Source organism: Toxotes jaculatrix, chromosome 3 (assembly GCF_017976425.1).
Source record: "Toxotes jaculatrix isolate fToxJac2 chromosome 3, fToxJac2.pri, whole genome shotgun sequence".
NCBI lineage: Eukaryota > Metazoa > Chordata > Actinopteri > Toxotidae > Toxotes > Toxotes jaculatrix.
The window spans coordinates 8179743-8198392 of record NC_054396.1 but is presented as its reverse complement, the minus strand read 5'-3'; the positions used below and the strand labels follow the sequence as shown (position 1 = coordinate 8198392).

Sequence of the window (18650 nt, the reverse complement as noted above, 5' to 3'; positions counted from 1 at the left end):
ACTCGAGGTCATCTTCAATAACACAACATATGTGCAACTTCATTACAGAACGAATAGCTTTTTGGTGGCAAAATAAAAACACTCCACTTATCGAAAGTGGGTCGATTATATGTGCAATTAATTCCAGCTTAACCATTAACTAAGTGTTGATTCCGCTGGGGATAAAGAGCCTTTTCACGACTGCTCAGTTTCACCCACTGTCTCTGCGCATTAATACAAGCGGAGATCATTCTGCTTTTTTTCTTTTCTTTTCTTCGTCCCACAGATATTAGTCTTGATTCTGGTTGTGTGATATTTTATTGTGTGTGTGAAGATGGAAGTCAGTGTGATGTAGCCGGGCTCAGAGGCATATAGGCGGCAGAACATGCGCAGTGGCCATTTGTGCCATATTGGAATGAGGTCGTGTACGAGAACTGCGTCAAGCTAGAGACGCGCTGCCAGAGAGACACCGGAAGTATCGCGATTTTCTCCTCAACGCACAAAACCCCGCCGTTGCCTGGGACGACAGTTGTCAACGCGGGCTCTCGTGATCGTTTTATTTTGAAACGCACAACCGGGGCTCCCGCTTTTTGTTCGCGTTAGCTTAACGTTGCTGTGAGCGAGCAGGCGGAGAGGAACGGCATCTAAAAAAGCGACTTGGAAAAACTACTTAGCGGTAAGAGGCGAATTTTGCGACTAAATATTCACGTACTCTGTGTTGTTAGTCACAGATTCCTAACGGTGTTTTGCGTTGTGGTGGCGCATTCGTCTTTTTTCCCGTCTCTCAAAAAGATGAGTCGGGTTCGGTCGAGTGTAAGCGCCCTTATTGCTCGTCAGCCTGCTCTTATTGCTCAAGCCGTGACGTTCAGTAACTTGACTCGGACACAGGCGATTTTACCATGTGTCCGGTGAGTCCCGCACGGCCGTTATGCTCGCAGGACCGCATGTTTATTTATTACACGGCGATTTGATCATTTTCTTAATCGCTATTCGTCCTGTTCTCCTCAGTGTGAAAGTTAGACCGTCGGCGCTGTAGTCTCTCTCTCTCCCTCTCTCTCTCTCTCTCTCCCTCTCTCTGCAAAGCCATTGCGTTAATGGCCCATCTCTGTTTCTGAATGCTGCGGTTAGTCGCTGCGAGCGGTGCAATCTTAAGGTAGTTGCACTTCAGAGATTGCCTGGAAATTTCCAATGATTTGCCCTCGAATAACTCAGTATATTTATAATGTCGAAGTCTTACATAATGAAGGTTGCACGACCTCAGACGATTTGTGTTTCTGCGTAGCTCTCACCAAATAGGCTAAATAAAACTCGCGTGTTTTATAAACGCTTTTCGTCTTAGTTTGCCATTGAGGGCTAATAAACAAGCTGATGCCCAGGTTGTCATTTTGCTGTCAAATCCCACGTTGACTTATTGCAACCTATTTTTCTGCTGGATCTTAACTTCCCTATTGTGCAACTTGAGTGATCCGCTGGCAGCGCTGCTCCGGGTTGACGTGCCGCTATGCAATGGCAACCAGCAGCGGGTTTTCTTCTTGTTGTGTTGTTGTTGTTGTTTTTTTGCAACTGAATGAAGCAGTTGAACGAAATATTGTTATTTATACATGCTGTGTGAAGGAACTGTGTAATTTGTTTTTAAAGTGCAACATCCTGTTTGGTCTCAAGTTATAGCAGGATGGGCAGAGCTGTTGGATAACCACTGAGCAGGCCAACTCTTACTTGCTGGGTTTCACTGCAGCCCTTTGTGGCCAACTATGATGTTCATGTTCGTGCATTTGAAGTTATTTAAATCACCTTGGCAGGTGTAAGGTGTTATGGGAAAATGATGGGAACCTCCACTGTGCTGCATGATAATTTGGTTCTCAGTGCTGTCATATAATTTTTCAAAGTGACATGGAGTTTAAACCTACTTCAGCTCTATTTATCAGCCTTTTTAGGAATAATTTCACTCAAATTAAACAAAATATTTTGTCCCACCTACCCATAGTGCACTCAGTGCCATTGACCCATCATGGTTCCATGGTGCCAAGACATCAGTAGGTGAAATTTCTTCCATTACCTGAATTCAGTTGAAGTGTATAAAATTTAGTTTGCGGTGCTTACAGTGTATTTGAAACAGCAGCATCTCTTTTCAACTTCCCTGTTAATTTGGGCAAACAACAGACTTCAGTGTAAACAGTTGGAACTACTTCCTACTGAAGAAATAGCTGCTATGAAAACTGTCCACAGCAAAGTCTGTTGATTATTTAGAGCTCAGTGGACAGAGGTTCTGGAAAGACACGAGTCTGCTGATTTTTTTTAATTTTATTTTCCGTGCTGTGAGTGCAGCACAAAAAATTCAATTCACTTCTCTCGTATTGTGGTTTCTACAAAGTATAGCAGTACAGGTAGGAGAGAAAGTGTGTTTTTGTGTCTCTTTAAGCTTTTTTTTTTAATGCTACAGATTTATATCACAGTTCATTGTAACAGTTGAAATAGAATAAAGAAAAACAAATGACTGCTTTTCTAAAAAGGGGTTTTTGTATATTTCAGAGCGTGGACACTAACAGGAGGACATGCTAATTTTCCGCTACATTACTACTTATAATGTAAAGCCATCTACCGGTAATACAGCAGATACCATTAAACAGTGTTAGGGGAAATGTTTCAGCAGATAATTTCATTTCATTGAAAGCTGACTTTGATTTTATTTCCTGAAGAAGCCGTACAACGTGTGTGAATGTGTATTCTGTCAGATTACATTTCCCAGCCTGGGACCTCAGAGGTTCAGGAAGGCTCAGAAATACTCAATCTCAGGCTAAGTGCTGATGAGAATATGATTCAGTAAGTGCTTGTATAGAGGATGTTGTGTGGCTCTCAGTCATCTTTGCGTGCTTGTCTATGTGTGTGTGTGTTTGTGTGGGTGTGTGAGCACATTCGGCCCTTTCTCTTTCAGGTTCAGTCAGAGTCTCGGGTGGTATAGAAAGATTCAGGCAGATTGCTGTTAGCTGTGGTCCACACAGACCACTTACTCTATGAAACAGGGGAAGTTGCTTTTCTTCCTGTGCTGTTCTACTGAGTGAAGTGCTGCAGAAACCTCCAGCTCTGGCAGGCAGATACGTCTGAGGGAACATTGAAAGCTTTCCTTAGTTCTTTCCATAGTTGTCAGTACTGCTGCAGTCAGTGTGTCACTTGGAGGCTTTACTCAAACATGGACACTACGTTATGCTTTTGAAAAGAACTGATTACATTTTATTTTGTTTAAATTGCACCAGAAACGTTCACAAACATAGAAAAAACATGAAATTGGTTGTAGAAGAAAGTCAAAAGGAATTTAAAGGTGGAAATATTGGAAGTAGAGAGAGAATCAATTTAAAATTTTACCATAACTTCATAATTGATCTAATAAATGTTTAAAAAAAATGGCAGCATCAGGTGTTGGAATATAGCCTCTTAACTTTAGCTGTGTATTTCTACTTCTTTCTCCACTGCTCTTTTTTGCCACTCTTATTCTAGGAGTGTGACCCCCGGGGACAATGAGGCCCTCTGGTGTGTGTATGTATGTGTCGGAGGGAGGGGGAGAAAGACAGAGGGAGTCTGGGGCAGGGTCGAGGGGTGAAAGGCGGCGCTGAGCCCGACGGAGCACGGGGGTCACGGTGGCAGTCCGGTGGTCGGGAGGGGGTGGATTCTGATGGCGGCCCTGGTTTTAATAGAGACGTCAGACTTGACAAAGACGGGCCTGACAGGCCGGCTGAATGGAGCTGCCGTGACAGAGCAGCTATCCTCAGCATCCCATACACCGCGCTCTCCGCTGCTGTCACGCCCAGCGCTCCCTTCTTTCTCATTCATGCCATCTCTCTTGTTGTATTAACTTATTTCATCAGCTTTTCACAAAGCTGCGGGTCAGTTTGATGTGTCAGAGTTTGATGTGTGTGTCCACATTCGTGTCAAGGCACAGTTTGAATCTTCTCATCGGGGCGGGACAAGGAATCAGATTATGTTTTTTAAAAGATGAGCCCCAATGAGTTTCACAAGTAGAGGTGAGGCTGGATGAGATTTGCATAGTTTAATATATTTCCTGTTCACATACCATCTGCTGTGTTGCTTAGGTGGTAGCCTGTGCTGCCCTAATGAATGGCAGATATGCAGCATGCTATTTGTGATTTTAATCACCACTTCTCCTTTTTTTGTATTGATTGAGATGTATATTGTATATTGATATTGTAACTTAACCAGAGACTTGGTATCTGAACAGTTCTATATTCAAGACCCAGCAGTCCTTGATTTTGGAAAGGCTGAGGAATTCAGACAAAGGCAGGTTCTTGTCATTTTGGCCTTGAAGCAGTGCTTTCATATCAAAACTGTGAAGCTTGGCTCAAGGTTCTTGTTTTAGTGTTGTGACTTCTGATATATGAATTCATTTCAATGTTGACTAAATGTCATGCATCCTGAGTGGTGTACCGTAGGTATGGTACCCAGCTAGAGTTAAATCTCGATCGTGGTTTCCAGTGCCTTGTGTAACTTTCTGCTGATACAGTTTGGCCTGTGAAGTGCTGAGCGGGCTGTTACAAGCCAGCAGTATCACCTGTCTCATTAATCTTATAATTGTTGAAAACAGTAGCGAGCTCAGAGAGTATTGGTAAACGTTGAGATCTACCGCTATGACTGTTGAGGAGGGTGGTTCAGTACCATAGTTTCATTTCATGTTTTCTTCTCGTGTGTCACCGGGAGTTTTGGACCAGTGTTCACTCATTTACTCTCACAGGATCATAATAATCCTCCTCTGTTCCTCCTCAGAGCTCCTTGTCTTGGCCTTGAGGGGGCACCAGCATGAGTCAGGAGTCACTGGAGTCTGGTAAGAGCTGCTCTGTGAACAGCTGCGTGAAATGAGTAAGATAAAATGTTGGAAAGCAAGTTGGAAAGAAGTAACACTTTGTGTTTGTGTGCGTCTCCAGACGGAGACTCCGCTCAGGATGTGTGCGATTTCAACTGGGACGACTACCTGGAGGAGACTGGAACCGTGTCCGTGCCCCATCACGCCTTCAAACATGTGGGTGCTGATAACCTTCACAGTTTCACACACATCTCTGGATAAGCTTGTACCAGCTTCTCACAGTCAATTACTAGGCTTCTGTGTGAAGTGCTGACTAAGTTTTTAAGTAACTGCTAGTTAGTTTTCAAATTACGTGTTCATTCTGAAAGCATGGCTCAATTGCATGGAATGTGTCAGCGAGTAAAGCCGTTAGTCATGTGTCAGTCGGTTCCTAAGAAACAGCTTCAGCAGCATCTGATCAGAAAGCAAATATCAGAATAAACACACAAGTCGCTGTAGCATCGCCAGTTATAACAAAACCTGACACTTGATACTGACCTGCCAACTGACAGGTTGGTTTAACTGGAATAAAAACCAATAGCATAGCATAGCATAGAATAAAAGTCATTTTTCTTTTCTTTGTGTAATTTTAATAGTTGTTTTGTGTGTAAAACTGAAATTACATAAATTAAAATTTTGATCACTGAACTTTTCAATGAGATGAATGACTTCCTCCGTTCTTCTGTCTTGGTCTCAGGTGGACCAGGGTCTACAGACGGGGCTGACTCCGGGTATGAAGCTGGAGGTGTGCGTGCGCTCCGAGGCCGACAGCCCTTACTGGGTGGCCAACATCATCACCACATGCGGCCAGCTGCTGCTGCTGCGCTATGAGGGATACCAGGATGACCGACGCGCCGATTTCTGGTGTGACATCATGACGGCAGACCTCCATCCGCTTGGCTGGAGCCGCGAGCATGGCAAGACCATGAGGGCGCCTGAGGGTGAGGCATGGCTGGCAGAGTGTGTTTTTTAGTCGTGGGATGAAGTGTTTAAGCTGTAATCCAACAATGGATACTCAAAATTTTACATGGTGACTTTACTGTAGAGCGGCGGATGTGCAGAGGATCCACAAACATCAGCCATGAAAAGTTGGTCTGGTGTCAGATATTAATCATTTATTTTTGTAAATTTGACTGTAGTTTTCTTTGTGTAACTTTAGAGAATTTTAGTGGTCTACTTTCAGTATTTTTGTGGAGAGGGCACATGGTTTCTCACACCATTCACATGTTGTCTAAATTGTATTTAATGCTGGGACTCAACTAAGTCATTGCACTATTGTTTAGTAAAATAAGGAGTATCTGTTCTCCTGATAAGCTGCTGCCATAGCTGCTCACAGGTGAAAATTCCTGCGTTTCCCTTCTGATGTTCTAGTTTCATGAGAAATAGTTTTGCCTGGAAAATGGGCAAGAGCTTCACAGTATTTGATGCTAAGTGCTGAAGCAATGTTGCTGTTTTTTATTATGTAAATTGTTAATTAACGCTTCCCTAAATAGCACTTGAAACCTAGATATGTGAACTCATTGAAACAAAGAAATATTATTAAAATGAAATACCAGGGCAGCCAGAATACTGGTTTTGCTTGTTCAGAATATGATAGTTGACAGTTAGATAACACAGATGCAGGTTGTTTACTGTATGATAAGATCATCTGTTTTTTTTTTTCATTTCATAGCTGATGCTGTGATTAAGGGTGAATGAATGAGCAAGATCAGAATGGGGTGTGTGTGGGTGTGTGCCTGATAAACTAAACGCTGTATGTATATGATCCATCTCAGGTGTGCGTGAGAAGCACCAGGACTGGGAAGCTCTGCTGGAAAAGGCGCTGGCTGAGGAGTGCAGCGTGCCTGCCAACCTGCTGGAATTGGTAAGGCAGGGCTGTCCTTAGAATATACCAGGGTGTGGCATTAGCTTTGTCTCTGTCTGTGCCAAGAATTATCTCTGCTATTGGTACTGATATGATTAATCTGACAACTTTAAAAATACAGAATTCTGCAAATAAAACAGTTGAGGTTGTCACAACAAAGTCAGACTTTCCCCATTATTGCTTTAAGTACCGAGGCCAGTTGGGTAAATAAAACTGACATAAGAAAAATACCAAGTTGACAGTTATTACCCTCAGGTGATCAGAATCGTGACTCTGCAATCCTGACACACACACACACACACACACACACTCTCACGCTCCCACATACTGTACAGCTGTCTTGTTTTGCTGCTTGTTTTTATTGTTTATAGTTAAGACTTGAATCTCTAAGCATTTAGAATGTTTGCAATACCCATTTTGAATTGGCAAAAAGACAGAGTGAAAATTTCACACTTAAAATGTCCATTGGAGTAAATGTGGACTTGAACTGAATACCATTTTTTAAATCTAGAATGTGGTCTTGCATGCATACCCAGCCTGAAGTCCCAGGTCTACAAAAAGCAAGGCTCTGTGCTTTTGTTTACGGGACCAAGGCTGTGCTGCTGAAAGCAAATTTGCAGTAGGAACAGCCTGTGAAATTCTTCAGAGCCATTAGTTAGCTTTCAGTGACCGTGCTTCAGTTCTGCCATTTAGTCATGCAGTGCATTGTCTCCCGGTACATTTTCTTCGCCTTGCCTAGGCGTGTGTTCATTTGTGTTTGTGTAAATGTGTGCTAGCCTCTCATTTACCACCCCCTCACCACCCTCCCCACAGCCCCAGCGTGGTAGAGACCCAGTGGAGCTCCTGTGTGCGGGCTGCTATGTGGAGCTCCAGGACTCCGTTGATCTGGGGCTAGCCTGGGCTGCTGAGGTGGAGGAGAATGTTGGAGGGCGGCTGAAGCTGCGCCTGGTAGGCACAGAGGGCCTCCCAGACACACCCGCAACCGTCTGGCTCTTTTACCTCCACCCACGCCTCCACCCACCCGGGTGGGCCAAAGAGCACGGCTGCACCCTCAGGCCTCCTTCAGGTCAGTGGCACTGACATGGGTCAGATTTTATATTTAGAAACAAAAGGATGAAAGGAAAGATGATGTCTAGATCATGAGGGTTACTGCCAAAGCAGGCATGAGTAATAGTCTCTGATGGAAGAATAATTCACATGGCTATCACAGACTGGTTACATGTCCAATTATATAGTATAACCCTATTGCTACCTGTTAGGCGGTAGCAATATTATCGTCTTTGTTCCTACTTTTTCAATCAGATCTGTCATTTTATGGTATGTATTCACATTATGTTAGTTATATTAACATTTTTCAGTATTTTATATATATATATGTATATGTGTATATATATATATATATATATATATATATATATATATATATATATATACACATTGCGATGAAATACAAAAGACTACTATTCAAAATGTAACGATATCCCACTAGACCTTGAAATTGATTTTCCATGCAGGATTAGATAGATTATTGTTTTCTGGGCCACGATCTGCTAATACAAGAGAATAAAGTTTGTTAATATGCGGGATGTAAGAAGCACCAGAGGCTGTGCCTCTTTCCTGACACAGCTGATCTACCTTCTGGTGCCACTGCAGCTAAAGCCTTATTGATATTTAATACTAGGATTTTATTGCTAAAATTTCAGGGGGTGGGGGGTGTTACACCTGGATACTTTGCCTTTGCAAGTTAATAACAGAATGTAGAGAGCAGTAAAAGTGATTTGAAAGAAATTACAGTGTTAAAGATGCACCATTAGTTAAGCCTTTTTATACTGTCTTCATAAAATAATGCGTAAAATATAATGCAGTTTTACATCTCATGAAAGGTAACAACCAAAGTTCAGCCTTATTAACTCTGCATATCATCTTGTTTTTAAGGCTGCTCTGAACCTAGTACCCAGTGATAAGAAGTTTGTGTGTTTTGTGGTTGTGAAACTGTGGAGGACAGCATTGATTTTTTTTTTTTTTTTTTTTCAACTTGCTCATTTAATTTGTTGAGAGGGCCCTTTTGGAGGGGTAGATAAGAACAAGGTGACATGCAGATATAAACCCAGATATACCAGACATACAGGTTTGCTCCATTCAGACAAGAAAGTTTAGACAGTAAAATTCAAATTATTCAATATCTCATCAGTAATTAAATGATGCCCCAGTCATCAGGAAGTCAGGTTTTGCTCTTCAGCAGCTGATTTATGTGCATTTGCTTGTTTCAGATCTGTTGGCACTGCGGACAGAGGAAGAGTGGGAGGAGGTGAGGCAGAGAATCAGTGACCTGCCTCAGGATGAAGCTCTGACTGCAGAGTTCAGTAAGGTACAGCCAACCATGCTTCTGGTTGTCTTTCCTTTATATCTCTGTTTATCCGCTGGTTAAGATATGATAATTATGCATTAAGCAGAGTTGTGACGTTCTCCTCCTGAAACATTTCTAAGAGCTGAGCTTTTGAAAATGACTGTGTGTGTGTGTGTGTGTGTGTGTGTGTGTGTGTGTGTGTCTGTATGTTGTTTGTCTCAGGATCAGCCTGCCATTGCTACTCATTGTTTCAAGGAAGGGATGAAACTGGAGGCTGTTGACCCTGCTGCTCCTATTTCCATCAGGCCTGCCACTGTCACCAAGGTAACAGACTTTCCTATCAAATCTGTCTCTGCTATGCTGCAGTATTTATTTTTTCTCCTGTTTGCTATTTATCGGCCTTAGATGCTTTCTGTCTTCATTACCAAACTGTCTTCAATTTGTAGCTAAGAAAAGATCACCCCATATACCTCAGCATGGCTGAAACTCTATTCATCTGAATTCAGAATTTTGCTATTTAACCACTCAGCTGAACAGAGCTCCTTGACTTTGCAGTTAGCTCAACACAGTCTTTAGTGTGACTCAGAGAAACAGATGGTGAAAACTTTACAGCTGTCAACTGAGAATGTCTGCAAGTGTCCCAGATTGACCTCCCCTCTTCTTCAGGTGTTCAACGAGCAGTACTTCCTGGTGACGATGGACGACCTTTGTGGTATTGAGGAGTCAGAAGGTGCAGCGCGGTCCTTCCTGTGTCACAGAGACAGCCCGGGGATCTTCCCTGCTCAGTGGAGTCTCAAAAACGGGCTCCCCCTCAGTCCCCCACCAGGTCTGCTCTGTCAGACATTGTCCCCACTTCATTTATCAATTGTCTGTGATAACAGAACTTAAGGAATGACAGTGATTAGATCACTTACGTTGTCTTTGCCTCTCTCTCCCTGGCTTTATTTGCTCCCTTTATCTGCCCGTGCTTATCTCTTTCTGCCCCTTCTTTCCTTCTTTCTTTCTATTTCATCACGTGCAGGATACCAGGGTCCAGACTTTGACTGGGCAGATTACCTGAAACAGTGTGAAGCTGAGGCCGCTCCTCAGCATTGCTTTCCAGCTGTAAGTGGGGCACTGCGTTTTACCCATTTCACACCACGTTCACATCGGTCAGTATAAAAAGGGATCAGGCAATACAGGATCAGATCCTAGACTCACACTTGTAACATGGGCTGTACAGCGAAAATGAGTCATTGGAGACAAGCTATTAACCAGCTCGTAGTGTATTTTGTGTTCTCCACTGGAGACATCTAAATGCAATTTTTTTTTGTATATTATTATTATTATTATTATTATTATTATTATTATTATTATTATTGTTATTATTAAATTGCTGTTGTGTGAAGGCTGCAGTGGGCATCCAGAAATTAATTGAATTTTTAAACACCATTAGGAACCTGTCAGAGCTAAAACCTTGCCATTACTTGGATTGCACCATCCAAGCAGCACTGCAGACTACTAAAGAGACTTTTTAATGAAACAAAATAAATAATAAATACACAATATATAAATAAAATATATAAATATTTCCTCGCATAGAATGGCAGCAGCCTTTAAATTTTGATGTCTGCCTTGTGCAGGAGTTCAGGACTGATCAGCCTCATGCTGGGATACAGAGGTTGAGCCCAGCTCAGTTCAGTGCTGTAATTCATAGCTTTTCCACAGCAGACGTTCTATTTTCAAACCTTGTAGCTTTATACAAGGAGAAATTGTATGTTATGTACTGTCATAAGATTTTTTTTTTTTTTTAACCTTAACATCTGCCTGTCATAAAAGACCAAACTTGGGAAATGAGACTCTGCCCATTTGACTGACAGATAAATCAAATGCTAGTGATGAGACTGGGCGGGTTGTAAACAGCTGGCCCTCTGTGACTTTTCTCCCCCTGTCAGATAGTGAATATGTGGCCATTTCATAATGGATAAAAATCACACAACACACAAACATCTACTTCTGTGAAATAGCTGTGACAAGGGTTTTTCCCCTCTTTGTTTACCTGCCAGGAGCAGTGTGACCACAGCTTCAAAGAGGCCATGAAACTGGAGGCTGTCAACCCGCTGTCACCTGAGAACATTCATGTGGCAACAGTCACCAGGGTCAAAGGGCAATACGTTTGGCTCAGCCTGGAAGGTGAGATGGGCTCTGGAAGAATGTGGGTTAAAATCGATTTTAAAAAATTATAAAAGTATCATTTCTGCGCAGTTAAACAGAACATTTGTGATGGTGACAGGTAGAGCATTAAGCCATGTGGATATAATCTGTGCTTCTTGACTTTCTATTTGAGCAGATGATTTTCTCTCCTCTGTGGAGAAGACAGAAATAGCAATTATCGTACATAACAGCCAGTTCACACAGTGAACTGGCTGTTCAGTGTTTTTGGGATCCTATAGGTTCATACAGAGGCACAAATATATATCACACCCCTCAGATGTGAAAAATTTCATATAAGGAAATAAGAGTTTAAACAAAGAGTAAGAGCAGCAGTCAGAACCTTGATTATATATGACTGACAGAAACATACGTCTTACACTAAGAAGCAGATTTAGAAAATAGTTTTTTGTTTCCTTCAAGATGTGTAAAAATATTTAAGCTACAGTGATATCTCTTTAAAACTGATTTTCAAATTAATGCAAATTATTTTCAAACATTTTGTGATATTTGTTTTTCTATTTATTATGAGACAAGTTGATGTCTGTACATTTCATTTACCACATTGCCATTGGTTTTAAAATGTAAGAGTGTTTTTTTTTCGTTTTGTTTAGTTTTTGTTGTGTTTTTTTAAAAACACAGCATGATAACAAGGTACAAGGGAAATGATGCTACTGCTTCTAGTTGCTGTAGCTGAGTGTGGTATCCACACCAGGGTAAGAATGCAGTCTGTGATAATGAAGGGGATTTCCTAGTAGCTCTGTGTGTGTGTGTGTGTGTTTGTCCAGGACTGAAGCAGCCCATGCCAGAGCTGATAGTTCATGTGGACTCCCTTGACATCTTCCCTGTCAGCTGGTGTGAAACGAATGGTTATCCACTCGTCTACCCCATCAAACCCTCAGGTATACAACATGTGGAATGAGTCATCATCGTGGACTCTGATGGTCTTTACACATCTGTTATTAATACTGTGATAAACATAATACAGTTTTTTTTTTAAACTCTAACCACCACATTAGTAACGCATTGTTATAATGTGACTGGACACACATAAGTCTTTATTTGTTTTTCAGTTGAGAAAGAGAGGAAGATCGCTGTGGTGCAGCCAGAGAAACAGTGAGTATAAGAGGAAGGGTGGGGCCATGGATTGGTTTATTGGTTTGAGTGGATCGAATCCAACCACCTTTCAACATCTAACTCAGCTTTTATCTCTTCACAGCAGAACTCCACCAAAGTCTTCGTCACCTGACACTGTCAAGCAGCAGATGGCCAACCAGTCAGAAACAGGTGAGTGGTTTGTCTCAGGTCTCATTGGAGGATCCCAGACTGAGTCTGATATCAAATCAAATCAAATCAAATCAAATCAGGCTTTATTGTCACTTTGCTGTACATACAACTGCAGTGCAGACAAAATGAGACAGCGTTTCCTGGGGTCCGGAGAGTGAAGGTCAACATAGAGTAACGTAAAAGTAAAATAATAGTAAAATAGTAATAATAATAAAATCGTAATAATAAATACTAAATAAGTACAAAATAAGTACTAAAGAAGTCAAAGAAATGAACACACTCAAACCCCCCCCCTCCCTCCCCCCAACATATTGCGATACGCCTGTTGTGCAAATATCTACTGACTGTCTGTGGTTCCTCCATCATTTGTATCTCATTTTGTATGCACGTTCAGGACAGGGGAACGGGAAATACTGCTGTCCCAAGATCTACTTCAACCACCGCTGTTTCTCTGGACCTTACCTCAACAAGGGGCGTATTGCTGAGCTGCCTCAGTTCATCGGCCCTGGAAACTGTGTGCTTGTGTTGAAAGAGGTGAGAAGGCTAGTCCAGCTGTTTCCTGCTTGAATAAGAGTAAATCCTTCCCCTTAACTATATGCTCAGTTCCCTTTTTTAGCCACAACAGTGGCATGACACTATGGATGGCAATTTCAGTGGCTGAAATATCTCTCCAGTCAGTGGATGGATTGCCATGAAACTGTTATGGCAGTGTTGCAGAGCTGCTAGCATGACCGGAGAATCTTCTTATTCCTCAAATAGTTGTGACTCCATGTAATTATTATACTTGAATCGAATGAAATTAAGGTGAAATGGTGAGGTCTTCTTTGCTGTTAAAATGCTGCACACAGCACCATTAAAGAACAGCAGACCTAACCCTTCCACTCGTAAATAAACTATAAGTGTTGAATTTCTATGCCTGTCTCCTGTCCAGGTATTGACTTTGCTGATAAACTCAGCATACAAACCCAGCCGCGTGCTGAGGGAGCTGCAGCTGGACCAGGAGAGCCGCTGGCAAGGCCATGGAGAGACACTCAAAGCCAAGTGAGTTGAAACACCATTTAATCCTCAGATGAGAATTCTCCGCTCTTTAGAAAACCTGCAGTAATAGTACAAGTGTTCACAGCTGGCCTATTTTAGGACACATGCAGGATTAAAAATGTACTTACAAATGAACATGTGGGAATAAATATCTGGGGACTAGAACCTGGCACAAGTTCCTGATACTACATTAAAGCAGTGATTTAGCCGACAGGGCTACTTTAAGAGAGATGTTGTTGGTGGTAGTAACCTTGTTTGATCAAACAGGAGCACAATGGGAGCCGAAGTGAGTGGGAACAGTCAGATACATTTTTTTAAGGCCTATCCGTCATTTTTTCAGCTTAGTCGTCTGTGGAAGTATGAAGGACAGTTTGTTCACTGAGTAACATTAAACATTACTTTTCTTTAAATATCAGGTACAAAGGAAAGAGTTACCGGGCCACTGTGGAAATCGTCCGCACCGCAGATCGTGTGGCAGACTTCTGCAGGAAAACCTGCATCAAGCTAGAGTGCTGCCCGAACCTGTTTGGACCTCGCATGGTTCTGGAGCGCTGCTCTGAGAACTGCTCTGTCCTCACCAAGACGAAATACAGTAAGTGGATTACACAACTGTCCGATTGTTGAGCCTTTAAATGATTTATCAGATTTTCAGTGAAGACAGTGAACTTAACAGCTGATGACTGATTATCAGTGGGTTAGAAATATAAATACCTGCTTGTCAGTTGTGACCGTGATTATAGAAATTATTGGGACTCGCTCTCATTCAGCAGAAAGCTCATTAAATTCTTCTTGTTCAGAAACAGTCAATTCTTTTCAGTTGTGCTGCTCATAAATAGAAATGATCGCTGGGTACATGCACCAATCAGCCACAACATTACAACCACTGACAGGTAAAGTGAATAACATGGATTATCTCGTTACAATGGCACCTGTCAAAGGGAGGGATATATTAGGCAGCAGGGGAACAGTCAGTTCTTGAAGTTGATGTGTTGGAAGCATGAAAAATGTCAGAACATACAGTGCGTCACAGTTTGCTACGTATGGAGCTGCAGACCGGTCAGAGTGCAGATGCTGATCATTGTCTACCACCGAAAAGTGCCTGGAAAACCTTGGAACCTGGCATTCACCCCGTCACGGCAACCTGACGGCAGTGGCCTCTTTCAGTAGGATAATGCGCCCTACCACAGTTGTTCAAGAATTGTTTGAGAAAGATGATGAGTTCAAGGTGTTGACTTGGCCTCTAAATTCCCCCAAATCACAGTCTGATCGAGCATCTGTGGGATGAGTTGTTAAAACAAATCTGATCCATGCAGGCCCCATCCTGCAACTCATGATTTAAAGGATCTGATGCTAACATCTTGTTGCCAGATATCACAGGACACCTTCAGAGGTCTTGTGGAGTCCATGTTACCTAGTTACCTAGTCAGTATTAGTTTATGTTGTTGGGTATAAATGCTAAACAGAAATTCTGTGAAGCAGAGGGAGAGAACATGTAATGTAGAAATATAAATAACTACCCACAAACAATGAATAAGCAGATATGGTTTGCAGGAAATATATACACATATGATTCTCTGCAGAACTATCGTGTCACCACAAAGTCACAGATGTGTTGATATGTTTACCGCAGCTGCACCACAGTGTTGTGGTGCAGTTTGATAGCAGCAGACGCATAATTACTCTCTCTCTTATTTTTTAATATCGATGCAGACAGCACGTGCTCTTCACAGACCCACTTTAGCAGCCTATTTAACAATACTTTTCCCATAGAGAATGCATGTATTAAATGATGCACATGTTAAAATCATTGATGACTGTTTAATTTTGCCCCACTGCAAAATTTCCTTCTCTCTCAATAATATATTAGAATCCTTGAGCCACGTCAGATGCAACACAATAAGCCTATTGTCTCCTCAAGCAGCGTATTACTATGGTAAGAAGAAGAGTAAACGTGTTGGCCGCCCACCCGGGGGCCACTCCAACCTGGAGGGGGGAGTGAAGAGGAGAGGGAGGAGAAGGAAGAGGAGGAAGCAGCTCTTTGTCCACAAGAAGAGACGTTCTTCAGCCTCTGTGGACAACACACCTGCTGGGTCTCCACAGGTAACACAAACACATATTTCCTTCATCAAGCATTATATTAAAGACTGCATTGCTAAACAAACATTGTAACCTTTGGTTCTTAGTTTAATCTGTGCTAATATACTTTTTTCCTTTGTCCTAATCTTTGGCTTGCAGGGCAGTGGAGAGGAAGAAGATTTAGATGAAGATGACTCTCTGAGTGAAGACACTGGCTCAGAGCTGCAGGACGATCTCCAGGATGATTCTGAACAATCTGTGGGGAAGTCTCAGCCCACCACGCCGTCCCCCTCCCCGCCAGCGACACCCAGGCCCACGCGCCGACGCCGGAAACCCCGCTCACCGTCTTTCTCTGATGATGAGAACCGCCCTCCCTCACCAAAGGTAAAGAAAGTTAACGAAGAAAAGGCTCCATGTCCTAAAAATAGATTCTGAAAACATCTTTAAAAATTATTTCTCTGTAATTTTTTGTATGTGTCCATACAGTATATCTGTAATTAATACTTTCTTGTTTTGGGGGGGGGGGGGGGGGGGGGGACTCTGCCACCTTAAATATAACTTCCTTCCTATACTCAAGGAAACAAAATAATCTTTAACTTCTGTTTCAATGGGACCTGAACTCGCTCTAAACAGCTTATGTGCAAATCAGCAAGACTCAAACAGTCAGTGCTTCATTTATGAAATGTTTCACTCTGATAGGCTTTTTTCTCAGAATCAGTTGTAAGGGTTAAAATAAGCTGTGAGCCTCTCCACTTCAGCTCGGAGATCTGAGTCTCTGTGTGACTCACCTTGTCTGTGTGTTTATAGACCTCAAAGACTGAGCCTCCTCAGAAGTTGTGTTTGGACACCAGCCCCCTGGAGTGGAGCGTTACTGATGTGGTTCGCTTCATCAGGACCACTGACTGTGCACCTCTTGCGAGGATTTTCTTGGATCAGGTAAGAAATACTCAGACTTAATCGCCACTCAGGATGAGACATCACTCCGCTCTAACTGCAATAAGAGCACCATACACTAGTATTGTATCCACAGTCACACATCAAAAAAATTCAGCAGCTGTAGAAAGATGAGCTAAAAACGAACTACATATAGAAAATGCAACTCCTTTAAATTTATGTGTATTTGTAGGAGATTGACGGACAGGCGCTGCTCTTGCTGAACCTCCCGACAGTCCAGGAGTGCATGGACCTGAAGCTGGGACCGGCCATCAAGCTGTGCCACCACATTGAGAGGGTCAAGCTGGCATTTTATCAGCAGTTTGCTACGTAGCTGACGGGGAATGAACATTGGACATGATTCCATCCTGTTTTGTGTATTAATCCTGTGAAGTCACTGTATTTTCCCATTTTGACTTTTCTTACACTGGACATCCTTTAGAATCCTGCATATATCACATTGGACAAGCATGGACGGAAGACGGACGAAGCTGCATTTCCTGGCCTTGGGAAGCAAAGAAGAAGTGAAATGTGAAACATAAGATCAAAAACAGTTCAGGTGCTCTTTAGGAAAGCACAGCACAGGAGAGGACTGATGCAGGAGAATGCAAGGCACTTCAATGCCATAAATAAATGTAAAAGCCTTTAATAAATCCAGCACATTTTAATCTAATCCATCATCACAGACTTGCTTTTGAACGGAAACAAGTTGGATTCTAACCATGTTCTGACAAGGTCTTTTTACTTATTTGTGTATTCTGAGTGCCTTGGATTCTCCTTTTATTTCCTTTCTTTTAATGAGAAAGACTGACCACTAGTCCTACAACTCCATTGATCAGTTGTGTCCAACTGCATTGAATCACAGCTTTTACTTGTCATACTGTGCCCTAGAATATTTGGTATCTGCCAGTCAACATTGGCTGTTGTCTGCTGGAGTCAGAAATGAGGTGATTCTGGTAATTTCACACTGAAATCTAATTTCATTGGAAAGATAAGCTCAACATTTTTCGTGCTGATTGGGGTATACACAGGATGTGACAGCCCACTTGCATTGAAGCACTTAAACTTGTTTTTCACAAAAATTTCTGTCACTGCAGAAGTTCAGCTATATCTTATACCAACATCCTTATGGTTTCTAGTTTCAAGAGATCATTTGGCCCATTTATTAAATAAAAAAAATTGCACACATAAATTAATAATTGTTTGCACACATAAGATGACAAGTTGCATTCACTTAATACAGTTTTGCAAGTTTTGAAAGACAGAGGTAATATTGAACTAGATACACTGATTATAGTAGATTTAAAAGAACAATCAGTGAGTCGTTGCAAGGCAAGGAATTTGATTTCAGTGTGAACACCAGACGCATACACTGCTGACATATCTGTTTAACAACAGACATAAAAGGGGCCTTCATCTCAAGAGATCAGATTGCTTTCTTGTTCAAGCTTCTATGTAAGACCAGTTTACAGTGCAAGGATTCTGTAATGCAAGCACAAGCAAACCCATGTACTGTTGGGTGGTATGCAAATATGACGGTGCATGTCTGTATATAGTGTATATAATCAAATATCTTCTAGTGCAACAGGGTGATTCGAAAAAAAATGTACTGAGCAATTAACTTTCTGCATAAGCAATGAGCAAATACCATAAATACACAGTGGGCTATATTTGCACAGAATGGGCCTAAACCTTCTCATATGGGGAGAGTATGGTTAAAACAAATTCAGCTATAGTTGATTATTTGAGCCATTTCATATCATTGAATAGTAGTTATTTTTAACAAATTAACGTAATAAACGGGCAGTTTTTAAGCAAGAAGATATTCTCAAAACGCTTTTGTACATTGGCTGTTCCTCTTTTTACCCGTTCCTTGTGTGATTTGTTGTAATGTGCTTCATTTTGTGTGAGAAAAACCTCCGTGGGTTCTTTGTTTACTCATTTGCTTGTAGTAACTGCAGTACTCGAAACAATGGAACATATTTTTTATCTCATGTTTAAAGATTATTACTGCTATTTAAAGAGAACACTGCAATAAAAAAAACGGCGAACAACGAATTTGAGACGTCTCTTTGCGGTTTATCCTA

The 18650-nt window shown here is 41.8% G+C and overlaps 1 protein-coding gene across 5 annotated transcripts; it reads left to right on the top strand.

The window, feature by feature from the left end:
* The first annotated feature begins 532 nt into the window (after positions 1-532).
* On the top strand, positions 533-18621 carry sfmbt1 (Scm like with four mbt domains 1). Of its 5 annotated transcripts, none has more exons than XM_041034752.1 (21): positions 533-655; positions 4753-4810; positions 4911-5005; positions 5526-5769; positions 6604-6692; positions 7506-7758; positions 8963-9060; positions 9262-9363; positions 9706-9865; positions 10061-10143; positions 11085-11211; positions 12018-12131; positions 12303-12345; positions 12452-12516; positions 12911-13050; positions 13448-13557; positions 13971-14146; positions 15422-15654; positions 15790-16014; positions 16438-16566; positions 16757-18621. In XM_041034752.1, exons 2-21 carry the CDS (start codon positions 4786-4788, stop codon positions 16895-16897), a joined length of 2652 nt encoding a protein of 883 aa, XP_040890686.1. In that variant the 5' UTR covers positions 533-655; positions 4753-4785; the 3' UTR covers positions 16898-18621. The 5 variants fall into 5 exon arrangements, with proteins under 5 accessions (XP_040890686.1, XP_040890688.1, XP_040890687.1 ...); XM_041034754.1 differs by having other exon boundaries at positions 12449-12516; positions 15476-15654; XM_041034753.1 differs by having other exon boundaries at positions 12449-12516; positions 15473-15654.
* Positions 18622-18650: the final 29 nt, after the last annotated feature.